The sequence below is a fragment of the Asterias amurensis genome, chromosome 1 (genome assembly GCF_032118995.1).
Source record: "Asterias amurensis chromosome 1, ASM3211899v1".
Lineage (NCBI taxonomy): Eukaryota > Metazoa > Echinodermata > Asteroidea > Forcipulatida > Asteriidae > Asterias > Asterias amurensis.
Genome location: NC_092648.1, coordinates 13,901,313 through 13,927,461, shown reverse-complemented (window position 1 = coordinate 13,927,461; position 26,149 = coordinate 13,901,313). Strand labels below are relative to the sequence as shown.

Here is a 26,149-nt window from a genome sequence, read left to right as displayed (position 1 = left end):
CAAGCCTATTATAGCCTTGTAGATTTTAGCCCAAATTTTGACTTTTTAATAAGGCTATAGATTTTGACTAGTTTCAAAAGGCTTGATTTTAGGCAAAATTTTGACTAGTTTCACAAGGCTGTAACCTTGTAGATTTTAGGCTAGATTTTGACTAGTTTCATAAGGCTATATTTAGCCTTGTAGATTTTAGGCAAAAATTTTGACTAGTTTCATAAGGCTAGATTTTAGACCAGATTTTGACTGGTTTCACAAGGCTATTATAGTATTGTAGGCTAGATTTTGAAAGGCCAAATTTTGACTAGTTCTTCACAAGGCCTTGTAGATTTTAGGCTAAATTTTGACTAGCTTCACAAGGCCTTGTAGATTTTAGGCTAAATTTTGAATAGTTTCATAAGGCTATAATAGTCTTGTAGATTTTAGGCTAAATTTTGACTAGTTTGATGAGGCTATTATAGCATTGTAGATTTTAGGCTAGATTTTGAAAGGCCAAATTTTGACTAGTTCTTCACAAGGCTATAACCTTGTAGATTTTAGGAAAAGTTTTGACTAGTTTTATAAGGCTATAAATAAGCCTTATAGATTTTAGGCAAAAATGTTCACTAGCTTCACAAAGCTTATAGCCTTGTAGATTTTAGGTTAGGTTTTGGAAGGCCAAATTTTGACTAGTTTCACAAGGCTTATAGCCTTGTAGATTTTAGGCTAGATTTTGAATAAATTCATAAGGCTATAGCCTTGAAGATTTTAGGCTAAATTTTGACTAGCTTCACAAGGCCCTGTAGACTTAAGCCTTAATTTTTGACTAATTTCATAAGGCTAGATTTTGGAAGGCCAAAGTTTGACTAGTTTCACAAGATTTTAGACTACATTTTGACTATTTTCATAAGACTATACGCCTAATAAATTTCAGGCAAAATTTTGACTAGCTTCACAAGGCCTTGTAGATTTTAGGTTAGATTTTGAAAGGCCAAATTTTGACTAGTTTCACAAGATTTTAGACTACATTTTGACTATTTTCATAAGACTATACGCCTAATAAATTTCAGGCAAAATTTTGACTAGCTTCACAAGGCCTTGTAGATTTTAGGTTAGATTTTGAAAGGCCAAATTTTGACTAGTTTCATTGCAGATTTTAGGCAAAATTTTGACATGTGTGCTATTTTTTGGTACGAGAATAAAGGCTGATTCTATTAAACTGTGTTTGTCTCATTAATTGACTCGTCTACTTGGCAGCCATGTTTTCCACAATGCAACAAATTGGGTGTGTATTTATTTTATGATAGTTTCCTTGCTAAAAGAGACTTATATACACACCTAATTGTATTGTGGGCAAAAATTACTGCCAGAGGGTCCATCTTATCCTGGTGGAACCCTCCCCCACCCTGTGGGGACTTACCGTTGGTCCCTACAGGGTGGGGGAGGGTTCCACCAGGATAAGATGGGCCCTCAATATAAATGGAGGGAGGCTAGGGTGGAGGCAAATAAAATGCAAGATACAAGGAGAGTCATGTTCAATTTTTTATTAAAACAACAGAAAAAAAAAAAACAGAGTCGTGCAAACACCTGTGCCTGTCGGTGGACCCCCTCGGCCACCTGGAACTTGTGATGATCTGAAGGCCCAAGTGCAATGGTTGATATGTTCTCTGTTCAGTGAAGTTCAATTAGATGTACTCCTAGTGTCTACTTCAATGTTGTAATGTCTTACAAAACATAAACGAGCTAGACGCAATTTTGCACTTTGTTTTAGATGCAAGTGTTGAGCAGAAGGTAGTTGTTGCTTGCTTAAATGAACTGATGCTCTGAAGGGCCTTAGATTTCCCCGATTGTTGTATTGCAACCAAGCTGCACTGGTGGTGCCAAGAGTTGTCGACGCTTGTTCCAATGGGATCCTAACTCAACAGATGATGACGACTTCTATGCAGATGACGATGTGCTGGTCGGAGAAACAAATTTTGCAGTGGCCACTAACTTCCCCCTTGTTTTCCATGGGGCTGCAATTTGGACGTTCAGATGTAGTCAACTAACAAAATGGCTACAAGTGAACTTGTTTTTAACCAACTTTGATGAACAGGAAAGTTACTGAGTATTTAAAACACATTTATCATCCAAAAGCTCTGAGAAAAACACTTGACGAATTCACACAAATGTCAACATGTTTTTAACAGTTTAAGTATGGCGAATAGTGATGTTTTCTCACTACATGTTTGCCAATAAATGATAACAAAGATGACATTGGATTAGTATAACAACTACCATCTTTAAAAAAAAAAACCTTGACCACCATGACCAAACATTTTTTAACGCGGCTAAAGATTGATCAAGAACTAAAGTATTTGATTTATTTTGTTGCGTTTAAGGGCAACATTTGATAAATATGCAAGCGGAAGCCTTGTTGCATTTAAGTGCACTAAAGTGACAAATATGCAAGCCTATAGCCTCGTTTCATTTTAGGACAAAATTTGATAAATACACAAGCCTGCTGTTAGGGCAAACTTTGACGAATACGCAAATGCAAGCCTTGTTGCAATTTCGGGCAAAATTTGAGCAAAGTTTGATAAATATGCAAGCCTAACCCTTGTTGCCTATTAGAAAACAAATTTGATAAAAACGTAAACATAATAGCCTTGTAGCATTTTAATGCAAAATAAATCTGCAAGTCTATAACCTTGTAGTTTTGCAGAACTTTTATGACAAACATTTGGTTTGGCACTACTTTGAAAACTAAATCTGTGATCTCCTGCAGTAATTTGTCCTTGACCATGAAGAGACAGACCCTAAGAACCTTGACATAGACCTGACCTTTGACCTTTTCTAAAACGTCCAATTCAAAACAACTACAAATTATAGGAATCCAATGTCATCTTTGGTATCAAAAGGCAACAAAATTTGTTTTCTTACTAGAAATGTTGGATGTGAAGTGGCATGACCAAGCAGAACATGTTTCTCCAGCCCTCATACCATCAACTGGATAAAAGTCCTCATCATCCGAGTCCAGATTCCATTGGCTCAAACGAAGACATCTCTTGACACCTTTGATGATCTCAATAGATCCCCAGTTCAAACCTGTTTACTCAAACACAAAAGAATGACGCGACTAGCAAAAGGCTAAATTATAAGGGGCCCTCATCCCGACGTCTTGAGAGATCTGGCTGATCAGGACGTTTTAGGGACCAACCACTAACTTCCAGCTCAATCCCTAGTCAATTGCTTCCAAAAATGCTCGCTCTAGCTCGTAAAATTTTGTAAGGCATTACACCAGTACAGGAGAACACTAGTTGTGCATCAACTAGTGTTGAAACGGAGAACATACCTTCCATTGCACCCGGGCCCGCAGGACCAACACTTGTTCCAGGCAGCCAAGGGGGTCCACCAACAGGCACAGGTGTTTGCACAACTCGGCGAGTTTTTCATGAGTTTGGATGAGGTCCTAACATCAAATGACCTGCTCCTGCACAATGAGTCCACGTTTTAGATCTTGAAATTTCATTAAAAAAAAAAAAAAAAAAAAAGAATAATAAAGAAATAATATGAAGAACAAATTGTGCTGTGTTTCAAGCTCTGAAGTATAATATTCCCGATATTTTTTGAAAATGTTCCTGAGATTTCCATAGTTTTGTTTGTATATCGGATACCAATAAAACAAAGTAAATGGCTTCGCTAGCAAGAAAAGTCATTATTTTTTTATTTTAGTTTTACACTTTTGAGTGGTCTCATTTGTGGGTATAGGAGCAGCTCAAACATTTATTTTAAATAAAACAAAGACATACGATTCAGAAATGATTGTTATTCTAAAAAAATTCAACTGTCAAAATAAATAAGAAATGAAGAGTTTTGTGTTTCAGTCAGTTTCAATCAGAGTGCTCTCCGACTGGTAAAACTGTGTCCCAAGAAGACAATCAGAGTGCCCTGATTATCCGCAAAGGAAGGTTTCAATTATATTCATCCAAAAGTTATGTAAACAATTTGGTTAACATTTATTTGTACAGTTTCAATCAGAGTGTTCTCTGACTGGAAAAACTGTGTCCCAAAAAGACAATCAGAGTGCCCTGATTCTCTGCAAGGGAAGGTTTCTTGAAGATTTTGTTTCATGAATTTGGCATGTATGAATCTGAATCATTAACCTTTGAATGGGGAAGGGAATGTTTATATAACTACAGGGGAAATCTAAAGTTGTTACCATACAAGGAAGGTATGCATAACAACACAAAGGGAAGTGTCAGTAACTCACAACACAAAGGGAAGTGTCTGTAACTCACAACAAAGGGGAAGTGCCTGTAACTCACGACACAAAGGGAAGTGTCAGTTACTCAAGACACAAAGGGAAGTGTCTGTAACTCATGGCACAAAGGGAAGTGTCAGTAACTCACAACACAAAGGGAAGTGTAACTCACAACACAAAGGGAAGTGTCAGTAACTCACGACACAAAGGGAACTGTAACTCACGACACAAAGGGAAGTGTCAGTAACTCACGACACAAAGGGAAGTGTAACTCACAACACAAAGGGAAGTGTCAGTAACTCACGACACAAAGGGACGTGTAACTCACGACACAAAGGGAAGTGTCAGTGACTCACACACAAAGGGAAGTGTGAGCAACTCAGCATAACGCCAGGTGAAGAGACCCACAAGGAGAAGTGTGAGCAATTCACCGCAAAATGGAAAGTGTGAACAATTCAACACACAATGGAAAGTGTAAGCAAAAAAATCATTCACACACCTTGAAACGCTGACTAACCTACAAAAATAATCAACTAATTACAAAGCAAACACCAGGTCAAGTTTTGTTTGACTCCTAAGAATGAGACACTAAAGTGTCTCCTACTCAAATCATGCAACTCTCTATTTTGATAGAAGATTTGGTTTTCCAGAAATCAAGGCACAGCAAGATTTTGTGTTTTGTTTTATAATTATTAAATGGTTAAGAAAACCAAAACCATAAAAATCAGATGTTGCATGGCTGTTATTGCTGATGTATGAGATGGGCAAAAACTCCATACACCAGCATACATTAACTGAATGAACTAAATGAGTGTCAGTGAGTCACGGCACAAAGGGAGGTGCCAATAACTCACAACACGGGGAAGTGCCAGTAACTCACGACACCAATGGCAGTGCCAATAACTCACGACACAAAGGGAAGTGTCAGTAACTCACAACACCAAGGGAAGTGTCAGTAACTCACGGCACAAAGGGAAGAAACTTTCTTCAAACTAAGCCTTAGACAACGTTTCAGTTAGTATACTTGATAATTTACCACACAAAGGAAAGTCTTGATAGTTTACAACACAAAGGAAAGTGTGAGCAATTTACCACCATAGCAAAGTGGATGTGCCAGAAATCCTACACAAAGAGAAGTGTGAGAAATTTCCAACGCAAGGGAAAGTGCAAGCATTCAAGAGAAAGTGTGAGCAATTCACCACACAGTCATAACCTTTATGATCCATCCCTATAATATAGGCCTACAACTAAATCCAAACTCCATAAAGGTTGCAACAGTGCTGGGGATGGCAGGAACTCCTTGTGAAGATATCACACTCTCCGTCTGGATTACTTGGTCTGTAGAAGATGAAAAAAAAGGAAAAAGAAAATGATTTAATATCTTTGTTGGTACAGGAATAACCATTAATGAATAAATGAAATAATTTTGTCCAAAATGGGCTAAATTTTGATAAAGGTAAGTCTTGTATTTTTGTCTAGAATTGGCTATAACTTGATAAAATCACAAGGGGGAACCTTGCATTTTGGTTGAAAATTTGATGAGTTGGGATAAAATAACCAGAGGGCAAGCCTTGAACTTTTTTTTTTGGGGGGGGGGGGGGGGCGAGGGGCATGGATTCAATGGAGAGAAGACAATGAGTGAAGTTTCAGTTTTAGATGTGGGAGGAACACCCCAGTAAGTTAAAGGGACACACCGGCTCACCGTTTACGCAATTTAGGGGTGTAGAATCATAAATAATGTTTTTATAGATGGTTGCTGTAAAAAAAATCATCAAATGTCACGTATTTAGCGAAAAATGATTTTAAAAAACCAAAGCGGCCATATAACAAGCTTCCGTTACACGGACTCTTTGAATGTGAATCTTATGTTAGATTTTTCACCATTATTTACATTTTGTAGCGATAATTTGAATACATGATCTTTTTCGTCAATTATTCGTGTAAATTATTTTGTAAAAAAAAAGATTTAAATTTGGTTAAGTAAGTTACTTTTAGACGGGTGAAAGTAAACTAGCCCCGAAGGTCACGTGATTGTTTGTACCACTTTTTGGTTAGAACAATCACGCGACCTGCGTTTTTGTCTTAAAATGCTCAAAAACGGCTAAATTTGATGATTTATTTTAAGGACTGTTCTTCTTCATTCCTGGAAGACCGTTGAAGTCATATCTTAGTGTATTTTGTAGCCCAAATAGCCCAATTCGGCCGGTGTGTCCCTTTAATCCAGGGATAAACACACGCAGTTGGAGTGATAACCAAATCCATGTAGTGCCCCCGACGTGAATCAAACAAGAGTCCTAGAGGTGGAAGGCGATGTTGGAAATTAGATACAACCACGCTAACTAGACCACCAGTTTTGTATTATCAATATCAATATCGTACCTGTTAACATGAAGTTCAAAAAGTTGTTATAACGCAGATTGCTGGAAACGAGGCTTCAGTAGGGATAGCTTGAGACATCACTTCTGTTCTGTGTGACAGACAGCCACTATGACTGATGATCTGACAATCTAGACGGCACTATGACTGATGATCTGACCACCTCTGATTGGATCACTTCATCTGTAGATGAAAAAAAAAAAATAAAGGTTAATTTTTTTTTCCACAGTATCAAAAGAAAATAGACATTATCACTCCAAATAAATCTTTTCAGTACAGATAGCAAAATCTAGATGAAATAAGACACTGCAGAGCTTGCAGGCAATGGTCCCTAATGCCGGTCATTTACTTTGACACTGAGAGTTCATAGGAATTAAATGTGATTTTGCCTTGTACGCCCTGAAAATCACTGCAGTGAACCAAGGTGAAATTTCAATGAAGAGCCCCATTTGGTTGAAATTCAATAACTATTTCTCTCTCATTGAAAAAAGGAGTCTTCTGACCAGTTACTGGCCTCCAAAAGCCAAGGAATTAGCCTTTCATCTACATCATAAAATGGGCTGAAATTTGATAAAATCAGAAGGGGGTAAGCCTTGCATTTTCTTTTGAAAATTTGATAATACCAAGGCCTCGCATTGTGTAAAAAATGGGCTGAAAATTTGATTTAAAAATGAGGGTAAGCCTTGCATTTTCGTTGAAAGAGGGCTGAGATTTGATAAATTCACAAGGGGATCCTTGCATTTTTTTTTAAATGGGCTGAAATTTGGGGCTTGGTTCACCGTTTTGTGAGCGGTGAAAACGTCAGAAATGTGATTACTTTCATTTATAAATTCACATGTTTTTTTTTTAACCTTGCATGTTTGTCACAAATTTGACGAAAATGGAGAAAATCACAACGGCTAAGCCTTGTATTTTTGTCCAAAATGGGCTACAATTTAATGAAGGTAAACCATGTCCGTTTGCCCAAAAAGGGCTAAAGTTTGATGATAACATCAAGAGGGGTTAGCCTTGCATTTTTGTTGAAAATGGACTGAAATTGATCTTGCAATCTTGTGTAAAATGGGCTAAAGTTTAAAATTTGATGAAATTGGTTAGCCTTGCATTTTCTTAAAAAATTTGATGAAATTGAGATGAAATCACAAGGCTTTGCATTTTGTAGAAATTTAGCTAAGAATTTAATAGAAATCACAAGGGGTAAGCCTCGCATTTTCAATGAAAATGGGTTTTATTTTTTTTAATTCACAAGGGGGTAGGCCTGGCATGTTAGTTTAAAAAAAGGCTGAAATTTGATATACAATCACAAGACATTAAAAGCCTTTTTGTGACGATGACTATATCTGAATTGTGATTCATTTCATTTCAATTATTCTGGCTGTACATTCTTTAAGTGAACTCAATCACTGTACCAGCCAAGAACCGAATGGAGAGAAGACAATGAGGAATGAAGTTTAAGTTTTCGATGGGAAAGGAACACCCCCAGAAGATGCACGCAGGGAAAACTCACTTTAGGGAAAACCTACGCAGTCGCAGTAATAACTTAAGTCAGTGCCCCCTGCATGATTAAAACTGGGGGTCCTATAGTTGGAAGGCTTGGTAGGATATTAGATACCACTACGCAAACTAGATCACCAATTAGGTATTATCAATATCGCTTTTATATCGTACCTTTAATTTGAAGTTGAAAGAGTTGATATAACGCAGATTGCTGAACACTATAGGCTTCAATAACAACAGCTTGAGACATCACTTCTGCTCTGTGGGACAGACAACACTATGACTGATGATCTGACAACCTCCAATGGGATCACTTCATCTGTAGATTAAAAAAAAGAGAATAAGGTTCAAAGTTAATTTATTTTCCCTAGCAAAGTAGCAAAGGGAAAGAAAATATTGTCACTCAAAAGAGATCAGTATAAAGAATACCAGTACTGGCCCTCAAAAAAAAGCCTCAGATCTAGGTAAAAGTGGGCTGAAATTAAAAAGAAATCACAAAGGTGAGAGGTAAGCCTTGTATTTTTGTTTAAAATGTGCTGAATTTTGATAAGACAAGAGGTAGGGCTAAGCCTTGGATTTTTGTCAAATATTTGATAGCACCACAAGAGGTCCTTGCATTTTTGTTGAACATTTTGATGAAACCGGATTTATCACAAGGCTTTGAATTTAGTAGAAAATGGGCTGATGGTTTGATATAATAACAAGGGGGCAAGCCTTGCATTTTTGTCTTAAATGGGCTGAAATTTGGGGCATAGATTCACCTTTTTGTGATTGATGCAACTTTTTAATTGTAAAAAAGGAGGAGATTGCCAATCACACTTGACTTTTGTCCAGTGTTTTTCAGTTTTCTATGGCACTGTGTTTGAAAAGAAAAAGTGGAAATCAGCTGATCAGCTGGTTTGTTTTTGCCATCCATGTTCGCCAAATTTGGATTCAAATTGGATACAGGTAAGCCTTGTATTTTTGCTCAAAATGAGCTAAAATTTGATATAATCATGAGGGGAAACCTTGCATGTTTGTCAAAAAATTGATAAAAATTTGATAAAGGTAAGCCTTGTTTTTTGCCCAAAATGGGCTTAAATTTGATAAAATCACGAGGGGGAAGCCTTGCAGTTTTGTGTGAGCAGTGGGGGCATGAATTCACCTTTTTGTGAGCGATGACAATGTTAGAAATGTGATTCACTTAATTTTCATTTATTCTGGTTATGAAGCTAAAGTATCTTATAGAAAAGCAAAATTTATCACAGCCAAGAACCCAATGAAGAGAAGACCATGAGAAGTAAATTGTTTAAGTCTTAGATGTGGGAGGAACACCTCAGAAAATTATTCCAGGGAAAACCCACGCAGTTATGGTGATAACCCAATTTAAACAGGGGGTCCTATAGAGGTTGAAGGAGTGGTAGGAAATTATATACCCCTTCGCCAATTGACCACCAATTAGGCATTGTCAATATCACAATTTTGTATTGTACCTGTAAACATGAAGTTGAATGAGTTGTCATTTCGCAGATTGCTTGAAACAAGGCTTTCACTAGTGCACAGCTTGAGACATCACTTCTGCTCTGTGTGACAGACAACCACTATGACTGATGATCTGACAATCTCCGAATGGATCACTTCTTCTGTAGATGAAAAAAAGAGAATAACTTAGGAAGCCATCAGCCGGTTATAAACAGCTCTAGCTGGTCATTATCAACAGTTTAAATACCCCTACATGACGCGTTCTCCACCAATAGGAGTAGAGAAACTGTCTGGGCTATTTATGAATGGTTCATTAAATATGAGAGGTCTCAGATATTATACCAACATATTTATATGAACTTTGTGGTAGGGATGTCGCCAGTGCAAAATGATGGTCAGTGTTTGTAAACACAAGTAAGATCTTTACATACAAATTAAAAAGGTAGAGTAGACAATAATTGTTTTTTACAATAAATAAAAAACCCAAAACAAGTTATTGTAATACTTAGAGTACTTTTTATTAAAAGTTCAAGAGTATTTACATAGTTTACAGAGCATGTCAAAAAAATATACAATAAAATGTTTGACATTAATTGAGATAAGCACATTGTCCCTTGAGGATGATGTCAACAAATTAATTTTAAACTAAGAAGAAAAATTACCCAAATTATTCGGCAAAAACATCAAAAAGGGAAAGCTGTGTATTTGCAACAAACAACTTCTCACCAAAAGTAACGACAGGTTACTCTCAACTTTGAGCCAAAAATTAAAACAAACAAAACATTTCCATAAATAGTTACAACTTTGTGAGCCTTGAATTCTTAATAATTTATATTCCTCCCCAACAAATAATAATAACAATAAAAAAATTAAAGGCACTGTACACGTTGGTAATTATTCAAAATGTATGTTAGCAAAAAACTTTACTTGGTAACGCGCAATGAAGAGCTGTTGATAGTATAAACATTGTGAGGAACGTTTCCCTCTAAAGAAAGCTAGTTTTTGAGAAATAGGTTATTTCTCACTTAAAAAATAAAAGACTTCTGGCCAGAAGCCTTTTATTCCTATCTGAAAGCACACTATTTTGTACAACAAGGGTGTTTTTTCCCATCATTTTACTTGCAACTGCAATGACTAATTGAGTCCAAATTTTCACAGGCTTGTTATTTTATGCATATGTTGGGATTCACCAAGTGAAAATACTGGTCTTCGACATCTACCAAATGTGTTCAATGCTTTTAAGGAACAAGTTTATACACGACTAAGTTCAAGACTAAAATAGTCTTTCAACTTGAGGCCAAGCTCTCCCACTAAGTAAGTTAGCTCTGTATTTTCTAAAAACATTGATTTTATTTCTCATGAAAATACCTAAAGGGCTCTTTACGGACCCACAGCTTTGGCTTCGGTTGGAGGCAGCTTCAGGCTCTGTTCTCTGGTCTGAAAACCGAATCTGAAGCCGAATCTGGAGCCGATATCGTGGTTTCCTAACAGGCCAATATCTGTGTTCGGAGGGTGCCAGTCAGAATTCATAGTACGGTCGAGAGTCATGCCTACATTTTCGATGTAACCTAAGAAGCGGAATCACATTACGGGAATGTGACTTTTTTTATTAAATAATTAACTAAAGGGAAGTGAAATTAGTAAATTCTAAAAAATAACTTTGGGTTGAACATAGACAAATTTACTCAGGCTTCTGACTGGTTCGAATCCCCAGCCGTGATACTTGTGTCCTTAAAGCAAGACACTTAACCCATTTGTTGTGTAAACACATGTAAAAGAACCCAGTGCACTTATCGTAAAGAGAAGAAGTTCGCCCCAGTGTTCCTGGTTTGATTGGCAGCATATTATGCCACATGACCTTGTAAACCATTACATGGTGATAAGGATTAGGTCTTATAATTCAAACTCACTTTTCAGTCAAAATACCTGGCGCTTTGTATCCTTTGGCAAAAGGCGTGTTATAAAAACGGTTATAATTATTATTATAAGTCCTGCTCTAAACAAATTTGCCTAAAACCCCAAATTAATTTGAAGGAACTTGACAGTTATTATGTGAGTAGATGTACAACACATCATTTATATTTGAAATAGTAAACTGTCCTCCTCTCTAGTTTGCATGAACATACCATAAACAACTTCCCCAACAAATTTTTAAGAATGTGGGAAATTTGCGTTGAGAAATTATCACATAAACTTGCGGGAAAACTCTGTAGTATATTGTATTATTTCAGATGGTACGTTTCTCACAAAACTTGATGCAGGAAACAGTCTGACACAAAGCAAGCTCTTGCTTAAAAATTGTTGAAAAGTTCCAGTGTGATAATCACCAACCATTAAACTTAAAACAACTACAATGCAACCAGGGCCCAATTTCATAAGCTAATAAGCAGAAATATCACTCAAAGAGTTTCTTTGCTAAGCAAACATTTAGTGGAGCACCAGTCACAACAATGTAACCTTATTATGTAATATTGCCTGGTAACCTGTTTTTGTTAAGCAATACTTTTCTGTGCTTAGCAAGTTGTTATACTTACAGGCTTTATGAAACTTGTCCTATATCCACATGGATTGCTGTAGCTTGATAACTACTTCTACTACTAGCCCTGCTCTCCCCCCTATTCTCACACAATGGGAGACTTTTGGGACGCTTGGTGGCAGCAGACGTACCAGGTACAATCCATTGTTCTTGGTAATGTGCGCATGCTCAGAACTAACATAAACAATGGAAATCTACCTGGTAAGTCTGCTGCCACCTAGCGTTCCAAAGTATTCCATAGACCAATCCATTAAGCTCCGCCCCATTGCGTATTGACTAATCACAACCCACTGCGCAACCAAAAGGTCTGACATGCGTTCGCGTATGCTTGGTGCGCACAGCAGAGTTGTGCAGAATGGCATTGGAGAGGCTCACGTAATCTTGCTCACACGTGTGCCATGGGCGGTGCCTAATGGATTGGTCTATTCCCTCAAGCAGCAACTACTTGGGAGTTGTTTTTATTTTGTTTACAGCATTGATCAGCTTTTAGAGAAGACGGTGGTGGCCCAACGGATGTGTAGAAACAAAGGGAGCCACTGACACAACCCATCATCTATTATTAATAGATTAAGGCACTGGACATATGGTAACAAGCAATGGAGAGCTGTTGATAGCATAAAACATTGTGAGAAACAGCTCACTCTGAAGTAACAAAGTTTTTGAGAAGGAGGTAATATCTCATTCAATTAATAAAAGACTTCACACCTTTTATTCGGCATATGAAAGCACACACATTTTCTGCAACCGGAGTATTTTTTCTTTTATCACTCTCTTGAAACCTTGATGACCACTCAAAATTTCACCTAGTTGTTATGTAATGCATATGTTGGGATACACCTAGCCCTATATAGGACTCTTTCTCTGTACACAGGAACAGAGTCCTAACTATTGAGGCCCGTTTCTGGGGCGGAAACATTTCACAGCTTCATAACTTAAATCTTACCTGCATCAAGCCACTAATTTCAACAGATTCACATTCCATGGCGGCATACATTTTTCTGCGGTGGGTTTTGGTCCTCATATTTTCCTCACAAATCCGTCATTTTCGTGAAATAATGCAGCTTCCAACGTTAACAAATTCCCGTTTCGATCGTTTTCTCACAGTGTTGTCTGTTGTCGTGCGTACGCGTATACATTCGCGTACAAGACGCATGATGCAAACTTAGACACATGAATTTTTGGTCACCGTATCTTGACTGCACAGCGTTAACAACACAATTCAAAATTTGCGCGTTGTGCGTCTTGCGTACATACACACGGCAGACTGTGAGAGTACGAACAAAAATGGGAATTCATTAACGTTGGGAGCTGCATTATTTCATGAAAATGACGGATTTGTGAAGAATATATGACGATCAAAACCCACCGCAGAAAAACATATGCTGTCATGGAATGTGAATCTGTTGAAATTGGTGCTTTCTTGCAGGTAAGATTTGAGTTATGAAGCTGTGAAAATTTTCCGCCCCAGAAATGTACCCTGATGTCCAGGACGTCACTGTAGTACAAAACGAAAGTGTAAGGCCGCCAGGGCTAGGATACACCAAGTGAAAGTACAGGTCTTTGACAATCACCAAAGGTGTCCAGGGCCTTTAACAGCCAGAATGCAAATAGTGCTCAGCCCCCCCCCCCCAAGACAAAAGATTCTCTTGATCCTCTTCTGGAAGATGATTGTGGACATCAAATCAGTAGACTGAAGGCACGTCGTTGTAGACTCACAATAACATCACCTCCTGTGAAAAAACAGAGCAAGAGCATTTTCAATCAGTAACACTCTGTAATTCTTTTTTTTTTTCCTGGCGATGACACAAGCAAGCTAGTCAAAGCGTTGGGACCAATGAAAAACTCACTCCAGGGTAGTGAAGTTAATAAGGAGAAGTTCCCCTTGATCCACCAAACCCAAAGTAGTAGTCATTGCGGATTTCCGCCCCATCTGCCCAGGTAGTAGTTAAAAAGCAGAACAGTTCTTTTCAGAACTAAGAGGTCTCCCAATTTCGAAACATCTACTCATCTGCACTAGAATATACAGCAAGACAAGTTCTCATTAAGAACAACTAGCAAAATGTAAATTTCCCCAAAACATTTCTGGGGTAGGTTGATACCCTGATAATTAAGACATACACCTGTCGGCACCTCTCCATCTGTAAATAATCCGGAGGAGGCGGGGGACATGACCTCAGGTAATCAAACAGAATGAGGCAGAATGTTGTGAAACTCAGTCAGGAGAACCACTTCTCTTACATCAGTCCGCTGATTTATGGCCGTCTTGTGACAACCAAAAACTAATTTATGTGCATTTGAGGTTCGCTTGGGACTTGTCAAATTTACTGCCCTGTTGCTTTTTTTGTAAACAATCCGCGGGGATGTTGGGAGATGATTTTTCGTGTTACTGACCTGAGTGATAGAGTAATTTTTTTACTTGGGTGATTAAAGGGTTATTGTACTCAGAAAACCGAGAATAGTGGAGCCAATTTACCAAGAGTACAGAGTTGCCCTAACGGCCACAAGGATGGGACAAGATGACAATGATGTGCTCAGAAAAGATGCGATACCATCGATACACTGATAAGCGGAAACCAACATTTTAAAATCTATTCTAGCCAATATTGGTAGCCAATGCAAATAATTTAGAATGGGTGCTATGGATTCCCGAGTGCGAGTTCTGGTGACAAGTCTATCAGCGATAGTATCACTCCCCACCAATCAACCTCGAACAAAAAACATTTTGTCTGCTCAGAACAAAGTCATTAATGGCAATTTCATATTGACCTCCCTTATTATAGACCTTTATCATGCTGCCTCCATCTTGGTCATGTTCCTCATATCAAATAACAATAATGAATGCTAATAATCATTTTGCAAATAGGAGCCAGACTATTTCGTTCTTCCAGCCTCAGTTTGGGTGACATTAATACCAATGGGAGAAGTTGAAGATGGCTGTACCATGATAAAGGTCTATTACAAGGATTACAAAAGATATAAGAGAGAGGGAAGGAAATCTTACATCATCATCATCATCATCAAAGTTTCCTGTGGTGGGTGTCTGTGAACTTATTCCCCCACTGAGACTTGTCTCTGGATCCCATTCACTGTCACACCATTCACCATCGCTATCGTCTTCGCTTAAATTCTGCAACATAAAAATAAAATCAAACGGATATAAACTGAAATGCTCATCCACCTCTTTTGTTCCTAAAGTGACATTCATAGGGTATTGTTTCTGAGTGCCTTAAAGTGGGCCTCAGGTCGACCTTGCGTTAACAAAAAACAGTTGGCGACAGACTTTTCAGGATCACACTGCCTCTGAGCTAAGACCATCGGGAACTTTTCAGTCGGCGATTATTTATGACCTGAGCGTAACTGCGATGATTTTAAGACAATCTGAAACAGTTGCCGCTCAAAAAAATTAACAGTCGCATTTGTAGAACTATTCCAACTTGTACGACAGGATCCCTACGGTTGGGAACCAATCGCAGGCCCACGATTTCTCAGTTGTTTGACTCGAGCATATTTTGTCTGCGTGTTGCTGACGGTTTAATGTGGGCGCAAGAAAATTGTAGGTCGACCTGAGGTCGGCTTTAAATGCAGTGGACACTATTGGTAATTACTCAAGCATCTGAAAGCACACAACTTCGTAAGACAAGGGTGTTTTTTCTTCCATTATTATCTTTGACGACCAATTGAACTTTGGCGACCAACTGAACTTTGTCAACCAATTGACCACAAATTTTCATAGATTTGTTATTTTGTGCACATTTTGAGATACACCAAGTGAGAAGACTGGTCTTTGACAATAACCAAAGGTGTCCATGTCTTTAATGAAATATTTTTTTAGTTTACACCCTCAAGGAACCAAGGTAAAACTTCAAAATGAGGCTTAACATAAACTTGGACAACAACTGTTTAGAGTTGTTGATTTCTGAAACAAAAGTCGTTTTCAAAGCACTTACTTATTCACAAAGTACAGACTTTGAGGTTACCATCAAAACATGACAATAATCAAAGTGTGCATGTTTTTAAAATGCTGGACACTGTTGGTATTTGACAAAGAACAGTATTCTCACTTTCCGACGTGCATGAAATAACAAATCTGTGAAAGTTTTGACTCAATTGGTCATCGAAGTGCAAAAGAAGAATGACACCCTTGTTGCACAATTATGTGCTTTCAGATGCATAAAAAGGTTCCAGGTCTGAAATCTTTTAATATTTGAGTGAGAAATTACCTCTTTCTCCAAAACTACATTAGTCCAGAGGGAGGTATTTCCGTTGCTCGCTACCAAGTAAGTTTTTATGCTAACAATTATTTTGAGTAATTACCAACAATGTCCAGTGCCTTTAACTCTAAAAGCTCAATACAAAAAAAATACAAACTCTACCTGTTCATGCTCTGTCCCGCTTTGCCTTTCACTCAGTGTGTTGTCCGACGACTCTAGCATTACAGGTTTATCTGGAGGTAATGGTGCTTGGGCGACAGACCTGAAACATGACTCCCAATCATCAGGAATCTTCTGGTATTGTCCAACTCGTGAATTTGTTACCCAGTCCGGTTTAATCTTTCTCCTCTTCATGTGGCTAATCTCCTCTAATCCTTGGATTGTTTTAATCTCCACTTCAGTTACATTTTCTCCGTCGTCCAACGTTCTCATCGGATTGATTGTCAACTCATGTTTTGATTCGTCTGGGAAATCAGTGTCACCTGACTTTGAAGTGAACTGAAGGTCCGCAATCAAAATCCCCGACATTTTTCTTTTTAACAATCTTGGATTTTTCACTTTTGTTTCCGATTTAGTGCTCGTTCTGCGCTTGTGGCTTTGAGTTTTCGGAAACTTCTTCTGAATATCTTTTTGGGAGGTTCTTTTAGATTTCAAGCTAGCTCTGTGGTCAGCAGGCGTCCTTGGCTTCTTAGAAAACAAAGCTGTGTGTCCCTTTAAATTGGGTGAAGACTCAAAATTGTACACATCCTCTGCGAGTGTTCTGTCTGTGTGTGCCGTTGAAATTCCTTCAGTAGGATTTTTCACCTTTGTTTCCGATGAAGTGCTCTTTCTGCGCTTGTGGCTTTGAGTTTTCAGTAACTTCTTCTGAATATCTTTTTGAGATGTCCTTTTAGATTTCAAGCTAGCTTTTTGGTCAGCATGCACCCTTCGCTTCTTGGATAACAAAGCTGTGTGTCCCTTTGAATTGGGTGAAGACTCAAAATTGTACACATCCTCTGCAGGTGTTTTGCGTAAGTGCGCCGTGGACATTCCTTCAGTAGCCTTAACACAACTGGGGTCTGATCTAGCAGGGGACATCCTTGATAAGGTCCGACTAAACAAATTCTTACTGGGCGTTCTCCTCTCTTGGTGTGCAGAGCAGTCACTTGACCCACCCTCATCTTTAATATCTGCAAGTTGCTTCCCAACTTCTTCCCTAGCCAGGGGTACCTCGCCAGCTGATGACATCCCTGCTTCATCTCCACCATCCTCAGCATCCTCAAGTGAAACCTCTTCCTCTCCCCTCCACCTCCCTTCTCTAGAGCTCAACTTCCACCAGTTATCTCCTTGGTGGAAGTTCTTAGCCTTAATGCGCTCTTGAGCCAGACTCTTGCTCCTCCTCGAAGATGACCGAGGTGTAAACTTGACATCCGTTGACCGACGTTGGTGTGCCTTATCATCGACCCGGTCCTCGATATCTGCACAGCGTATTGTTGATAAACTTTGCACTGAGCATCTTCCAGATCTTTTTTGGCCGACACCGACAGGTGTCGAGCTTGTCAGTGTAGCGACGCTATTCACATTGTTTGTGACTCTACCTGGAGTGCCTCCATTATTCCCATTTTTCTCTCTGGCCCTTAACAAATTTCCCTCGCTCTTGGAGCCAAAATCATTTTTAGTTGGGGTGCTGAATATTTCTCCAACATCGCACCGCCTTTCATTAATTTGACTTTGTCCGGTTTTATTTTCATCTGATCGGGAATGTATCATAACTTCTGGAAGGGTATCACCTTTGTCTGCTTTCTTCGCCCCAAATAATAGTGAGATTCTCTGTTTATTTGGAATCCTATCCCTAACCCTTTCGTGTTTTATTCTTGGTGTCTGCATAGAGGTACATGTAGCTTTGAAAACTCTATTTTCTGATTGTGGTTTGGGCGACTCTTCTTGTTGGGCAGAGCTTAGAGGTGTAAGCAGAATCAAGCCATCATTGCTGACCTCTAGTGGGTTAGAGGAAGGGGTGAGGAGTAGGTGTCCCTTCTCCCCGGAATGTCTTTCTGAAGTTTCAGAGATATTGCCTTGTTCTTCAGCCATTTCTTTCTTGCTGTCTAAGAAGACCCTTGGTGATCCAGATTTGTTGCCTGGAAGCGCCTTAGGTTCATCCCTTAGCTCTAGCGCTCCCTGAGAGTTTTGCTGCACAGCATCCATCTTCATTTTCTCAAGATGCTTGAACCTGGACATCCTCGTCCCAAGCTGCTGCTCGTTCATACTTCTCTGTCCTCTCCCCTGTGTATCTTCTTCTCTGTCCTTAGACCCATCAACATGTGTCTGTGGTGAGGAAGTTAAAGAGGAGCTTGTAGCAACAGAATCTTGACGCGACACTGTGGCATGCTTTTGTGTCTGTGACTGTGAAGTTAAGGAGAAACACGTTGTAACAGAATCTTGACGCGACACTGCGTCACGCTTCTCTAATGATGAAGTTTGTGGAGATCGCTGGCACTCAGAATGCTTTTGTCTGGTTTGACAACTTCTCATCTCTGTTTTATTTGCGTTGTGCTGCTGCTTTATCCTAATCTTCAATTCCCTCTTTAATATGGATTGAAAAACTGATAGATTCTTTCTTGAGTCCTGTTTTGCTACCGGATGTGCCACCTCTATCTGGATGTCTTGATTGTTGTTGGAGAGCTCTTTATTTCCATCATCATTAGGGTCTTTCCGTTTCTGATTTACTGTCATGATATCTTGAGCAGATCTATCAGGGTGAGACTCTAGATTGGTTTCTCTTTTGACTGACTTTGAACTAAATGGTATCTGCCTTTTACAATGCCTGGAACTTTGATCTTCGCTTGAATTTGCAACTGAAGATAGAACAGGAATACTTGTCTTCGGAGTTGTTCTGCTTGAACTCTGCGGAAGATTGTCATTTTTCCTGTTTGAATCAATAGGAATGTTGGCAATATCCCTTCCATTGGCAATATTCCTTTTACAATCCCTCTGAATATTTTTCCTCTTGAAATCTTTTAGAATGTCGGTATTTTTCCCGTTAGAATCCCTTGGAGTCTTGGTGACTTGACTGTGTTTTATAATTCCATCAGTGTCTAGACTTTCCTGCTTCAGAACCCCACCAGCGAGTTCAAAGGTGTTCTCCTCCGATGATACTCCAACAGAGACCGGTACGGGGACAACAGACGGACTACTGCAAAGGCCTTCAACGTCTGGCTTGGAAGCAAAAGGTGCGACTTCTGCAATGGCCCTTTTGGGTTTCTTGGCAGGTAGTGAGTCCGACTGGCTGACTGCAGTCCCTCTTCGGAGAAGGTCTAGACTTGAAAGACGATCAGCAGCAACCTCTGAACAGATTGTCGGGGATAGATTATAAGTCTTCGCAGGGATGTCAATTCTGTGATACATAGATGCTGGAAAATGGAAAATGAAAAATATACTATAAAAATATACATATATTTTGTGTATAGGCATGATCAATAAGCTGTGGTCCCATTGGACTCTTTCTTCCATGGCCATGCAGAAAGTTAACGCGACTAGCTTTGGTGTCATTCTATCGTGCGTTCCCACCTAGACTTATATTCAGCCAAGTTGTATAAAGCGTGGACGCGGTAGGTTTACAGCCCAGAGCTGCTCCCATTTGACTTGTTAGCGCCCCTGTTAGGTTACCGTGGCTGCGCGACCTTTTTCGGCCTGTAAGTTTTAATATCCAATGAACATGCGTCCCCATTGGACTTAATTTTGTCATTCTACAGAAAAGTCGCAGTACCCCCAAAACTAAGAATAAAACAAAAATACAATGGAAATATGGCTTAGGTAAAAATTCCAACAAGATGAACTTTAAATGGCTTTTAAATTGAATCTTTTAATCAAACAGTCATGTTTCCTGATGAAACTTTTCACTTGGATGCCAAACCAACTATTGTATAATCAGCAATTTTGACTGACGCTTGAGCTCTCACTCAAAATTACCCACAGGTCTATCACTTGTAAGAAAACTCTCCCCATCCAGAGATGCTGTAATATATGTAGAACACTAATGTCATAGACCATTGCATGGTTGAACTTCACAACACTTAGTGTGCAGTCATGAAGCTTTGTTTGAATAAATAAAGAGGCAAGAGGAACGACGCTAGATACCAACCTTTGGAAGCAGACGGCATGAGGTACCTTGCTGCAACTTCTGGGGCTAGGAATGGATGTAGAAAGGCATCACTAACTGAGATACGATCACCTGCAAGATATTTTAAAGCATGTTGAAGGGTTTGGGTTCTCGAAAAAACACAAATGCCAACATTAAACATACGCGGTTTAAACATTACGCTGGTAGGAAGTTTCCCTTAAATCATTACTTGCTGAGGTGCTCTAGTTTTTGAGAAACAATTTCACAAAAGTAATTTCTGTCTTTGTGAGTCGAAAATGAATTTAGCATGATTTACAGGACACTCCTAAAAACATTTCTTTAATTTTCACTTTTTTTTCTCTCAAAAACTTGATAACTAAAGAAGCTGAAACTTTGCCATCTACAGGTAAATTATACATCTTAATCGATTTGGGAATCATTCTGCCAGCTAAAAATGAATCATTGGTGAATCTACTTACTTGGATTGTACTGCAGAAAGGCCAGAATGAAACTGCCAAAGTTGTAATCTCTCAGCCCCGTCAGTCTGGAGAATAGTTTGCTCTGTGTCTCTGCAGAATAAAATAATGAAGTGCTTATGATTAAAGGCAGTGGATACTATTGGTAATTACTGAAAATAATTATTATCATCAAACCTTTCCACGGATTTGATTTCGAGACCTCAGGTTAAAAATTTGAGGTTTCGAAATCAAGCATCTGAAAGCACACAACTTTGTGTGACAAGGGTGTTTTTTCTTTCATTATTATCTCGCAGCTTCGACGACCGATTAAGCTAAAATTTTCACAGGTTTTTTATTTTATGCATATGTTGAGATACACCAACTGTGAACACTAGTCTTTGACAAGTACCAATAGTGTCCACTGTCTTTAAACGTATATATACCAAAGCAATGTAAACTGCTCACAAAAAGTAAGGAAACTTTTTTCAATCCAGTATATTTGTCATTATTTAATACTCTCTTTGTATATGATATATATCAATGCAAAGCTGAACTGTTCCTCTTTAAAATGATACCACATTTGCAACGATTACATGTTGCTGGACTTGACCACGTTAATGAGAATGAGACAAAGTCACAAATCAAATGTGCCAAAATTTATGGTTATGGGTGAGCATTCAAATTGACACTGTAATTCAAACAAGCAAGACATTACTTACTGATCTTAATCCACTTTATTGAGACAAGAAGTTTGGTATAGAGCAAGACAACTTAGCTGATATTAATACACTTTATTGATACAAGAAGTTCAGTAACGAGTGGATGGTCCCACAGATGTTCCATGGGATTCAGGTCTGGACTGTTAGCGGGCCAATCCATCCGGTGCATCCAACATTGTTCAGGTAGTCAGTCACCAGTCGGGCTCGATGGGGGCGAGCGTTGTCCTCTTGGAAGATGGCATTTGGTACAAGAGTCTGCAAGTATGGGACTACATCCGGCTGTAGAATATCGTCTTGCAAATACCCATCAAACAAGGTGTTTTTCAAGAGGTTAGGGTTAATTGTGTCTGGTGAGCTCACTGGTGCAAATCATTGTGTAAACCATTAATGGTTCTGAAAAGCTTGATTATTGAGCATTACCTATTGACCATTCACAGACAACGGTAATTTTGGCACATTTGATTTGTGACTTTGCCTCATTGTTATTCGTGTAGCCAAGTCCAGCAACATGTAATCATTGCAAATGTGGTATCATTTTAAAGAGGAAGAGTTCCGCTTTGCATTGATATATATCATATACAAAACGAGTATTAAATATTAACAAATATACTGGATTGAAAAAAGTTTCCTTACTTTTTGTGAGCAGTTTACATGTATGGTGTCGTGGCCGAGCGGATAAGAGCACCGAACTCAAGCTCTGGTGTTTCTGTTCAGCAGAGTGTGGGTTCGAATCCCGGTCGTGACACTTGTGTCCCTGAGCAAGACACTTAACTATAATTGCTTCTCTCCACCCAGGGGTAAATGAGTACCTGTTAGGGCAGAGATGGTTCTTGTGGTTGGTTTAGCCGAGTAGCGCATTTGTTGCACAAGGCTGTATACTCCCCAAGGAGCTGAGACGGTTTAAGGAATGATTTAAGGCCCAGTGACCAGGGGTAATAATTTGTAATGGATAATTAATCCAAACACATATATAGATACCTCAGTGTCATTATAGTTGAGGTATCTGGCAATGTGCATTATCTAAAAAATTGTGCTGGAATAAGAAAAAAAAGTTATTATCAATTGTTTTTTAAGTCAACAGCTTAAATGCACTGGGCACTAATGGAAGTTACTCAAATTGATTGTTAGCATAAAAAACTTGTTTTGTAACGTCGCGAAAGAGAGTTGTTATTTTATGCATATGCTGGGATACACCAAGTGAGAATACTGTTCTTGGACATTTATCAAAGGTGTCCAGGGCCTTTAAGCTGGAATGCGGATAAGTTAATATCAACTATTTTTTTAAGTCAACAGCTTAAGTCAAATGACAGCCTCAGTAACACACTTTCTGCAAACATTTCTTTCTTGGAATTACCAGGGATAAGCAGAGCTTGTGGACATTTTTTCCTTCTCCCTGAGATTCTCAAACTCCCAGCCCTGGAGGACTCCACACAACTCCTCTAACCAATCTAGCAATAATGTTTCCCGCCCAAAACCAGATGGTTTGCTCCCGTCTGCAAGTCCACAGGGATATTTATTAGGTCTATTAGGCAGAGTTTTGACGGCGATGGGGAAGGAAAGAGATTTACATAAAGTCTGGTGGGGAAACTCCCACAGTAATTAAGCTGCTACGAGAAGCGGCAGGATTTCAAAAACCAGAGCCCTGGACCCGTTCAATAATTGCAGTTTTTTTTTCTTCTTTTTCGTTTTATGAGGCACAAGTCGCTGAGAGAACGTTCTTTGCTTGATTTCCATTTGATTATTTATTAGCGTGGGGTACAGGAGTTATCACAGGTATCTATATCACTCAGGATTATACTACTGCAGGTAGAATATCAAAGCTGTGGGAGGTACATGCTCTTGTGATTCTAAGCGTCGGTCATGACTCAACTGGAGATTAATTCTTGTACACTGTTTAAAGGGAGGGTGCATTACTGAGTTTGTTATAACAAACTGAAGAAAACAAATAAAGATTACGTTGGCTTAACGAACCAAAAAGCAAACTCTTGGCAAATTCCTCAATAGGAAATAACTACCTTGTTAAAAAATGATGCTTTGTTTTGTTACTTTGTCAAACAAAAATGCCATTTTATAATTCCTATCCCTTCTTCTCTGCAATAACCTATCTTTCTGAAAGTTTGTATATACTCAGCGTCTCAAGTACCTTGGTAGATACGTGCGCTATATAAGACTTTGATGTTATTATCATGCTGCTTATGTCCTGAAGCAAGACATCTAACCATAAGTTGCTCCACTATAGTGGAGCAAACCAGGTGAACGAGTGTACACAAATACAGCAGTATGATTTGATAAACTGCTGAAGGGTCTCCCTGAAGTTACTGACTTCACCGAGAAGATGAGGAAAATCAAAGAGGGATGATAACAAACCCAGATGGACCTGTTCCCCCCCAAGGTTGTTAAAGAAATGCACTGTCACTACCCATCAATTTCAATTCCTGCTTTAAAGTGCACACAAACTTTGTTTGCACCTGTATTCAAACACATTTATGCATTTTTAAAACAAAATTTAAACTGAATTTGACGCAGAGCTACATTATGAGTAGAGCCTAATCAGATTTTAAAGCCTCCTGCAGCCCAGAATTTCATCTTTGACAGGGCAAGACCAGTTTTCATTTCGCAAAGAGCACTTCCATAGGAAAATCTTGAAGTCTATTGGAAAATATTTGAAGGGGCACCAAGGCCAAGACCAGGGCAACAGAGACCATGCCCTCCTTGGCCTCCATATTATGTAAGGAAACTACCAGATTCTTTCTAGTAGGCAAAGAGGACAAACTTAATACAAACATCCCCACAAACAAAACCAAAATAACTTTGAGAAAGCAGAAGCTAACTAGGTTGAACAGAAAGCAAATCTAGCTCTGCTTCTAAACCTTTGGTTGATTCATTTCTACTTCTTAAATTTACTTTGAAGTTTCTAATTGCTTTAAAGTTTAAAATAATTGAGCAACGGGAGACTTTTGAGACGCTGGCAACAGCGGTCCTTCTTTTGCGGCTCAGAGAGTGTGCGCACATTCTCAGTGTTGCGCACTACTGGCGAGAAACTGTGAAAAAGGACGGTCTAAAAGTCTCTCATTATAAAGTAATAGCAAAGTAATTTTGACATTTTTTGCACAAAGCGTAGTAGTAGGTCAGTTATAACAATGATTTGTGAGTGGCAAATCAGGTCATCTAATATTTCCCCCCTTCCACTGCCGAGGATGTCATAGATCATTATTTACTGTGGGGAGGCAGAGGCGGCCGTGATTACGTTCCCCATTATTTGGGTTAACTCCCTCTCCTGTGACAAATTTATGTCCGCCGACATTACTTTGATGGATCAAATTAAGGTCTCAGTTCTCATACTTCTACTCTAATTTGTACCAAGTGGGCTTCCTGATGGACGAGGCCACTTTTCATTCATCTAAAGGTAATAGAATTCCCCGTAAAAAATAAAATAAAAATCGCAGCTGATTTGAAATAAATAAATCCAAACTAATCTGTGCAAATTATCTTTTTGATTCAAAGGAATACTTTTCGGACTGCAGTTCACTTTTTCACAATATAAAATAAAGACATATTGACAAATTGGCAGAGTGCATAGACATTGATTTTTAACCGTCCTAGAAATGGTCAGGCGTGGAGTTCATTTCGAGTTTTTATCTGGACCCACATCCAATTACAGTGGAGTATCATTTATTTTGATTTGTGAAGAAACAGACTTAAATCGCACAAACTTGTTTCAGACTTAAATGAGGCTTTGATTCCTTGTTCTATATCAGTTTCAATTAAGGCTGAAGGTATCAAGGGAGAGCTATTTTTTCAGTCTGCTATTTTGGAGTTTATCATTTCTGGGGGTCATGACCTAGCGGCAAAGAGCACCTGGCTCAAACTCTGGTGTTTCTGATTAGCAGAGTTTGGGTTTGAATCGCAGTCGTGACACCCGTGTCCTTAAGCAAGGCGCTTAATCATGCTGCTGTGTCCTTCGGATGGGATGTAAAGCCGTTGGTCCCATGTGTTGTGTAATGCAGGTAAAAGAACCCAGTGGCAAAGCACCTTGTAAACCATTACATGGTGGTTTAATGGAATAAGTCGCATATATCGGACAAAATGACATTGATCTGTTGATATCACTGTGCACCGAGCCCTTGTGATTTACACTTGGTGACTGTACGCTGCACTGACCATGCGATTCAGACAATCTTCTTTTCTCATACAATTTCCATGACTTGAAACATTGGAGTTTGAGACCTTTATTATTAACAAAACTATTACGTATCAAGTAACATAAATCATGTAATCAACCTGAAAAAAAAAGTCATCACTGTAACCCAAGTACCCATAAAACTGCCCTTGAGAACTTCCCAGTGCATGACTTGTCAGCAACTAATGACCAATTTGTAAAGAAATCGGAGAAGGATGTCTCTTTTTTGAAGCAGGATTAAGTTTCCTTATGTTGTACCCAAAATTTACCAATTCTTATAGAGAGTAATAGAAATAGTCAGTTTTTATATCAAGCTTTACACACCAGGGGTGTCTCAAAGCGCTTCCATTATTACCCCTGGTCACTGGGCCATTTAATTCAATCCTTAAACCATACTCA

General features: G+C 38.8%; 1 protein-coding gene across 3 annotated transcripts in view; it reads right to left on the bottom strand.

Annotated features, from left to right (window-relative positions):
• Positions 1-1,566: 1,566 nt before the first annotated feature.
• Positions 1,567-26,149, bottom strand: part of LOC139946571 (uncharacterized) — a 169,023-nt gene continuing 144,440 nt past the window's right edge. Inside the window, exons 11-18 of one of the 3 annotated variants that reach the window (XM_071944284.1) lie at positions 20,873-20,962; positions 20,415-20,504; positions 16,457-19,683; positions 15,085-15,210; positions 9,559-13,810; positions 8,258-8,405; positions 6,596-6,775; positions 1,567-5,554 (exon numbers count right to left, since the gene is read on the bottom strand). In XM_071944284.1, the coding sequence (XP_071800385.1) occupies positions 13,796-13,810; positions 15,085-15,210; positions 16,457-19,683; positions 20,415-20,504; positions 20,873-20,962 (3,548 nt within the window). In that variant the 3' untranslated portion in view covers positions 1,567-5,554; positions 6,596-6,775; positions 8,258-8,405; positions 9,559-13,795. Of the gene's footprint in view, positions 5,555-6,595; positions 6,776-8,257; positions 8,406-9,558; positions 13,814-15,084; positions 15,211-16,456; positions 19,684-20,414; positions 20,505-20,872; positions 20,963-26,149 lie in introns of all 3 variants that reach the window. The other 2 variants (XM_071944269.1, XM_071944276.1) reach the window with 2 other exon arrangements.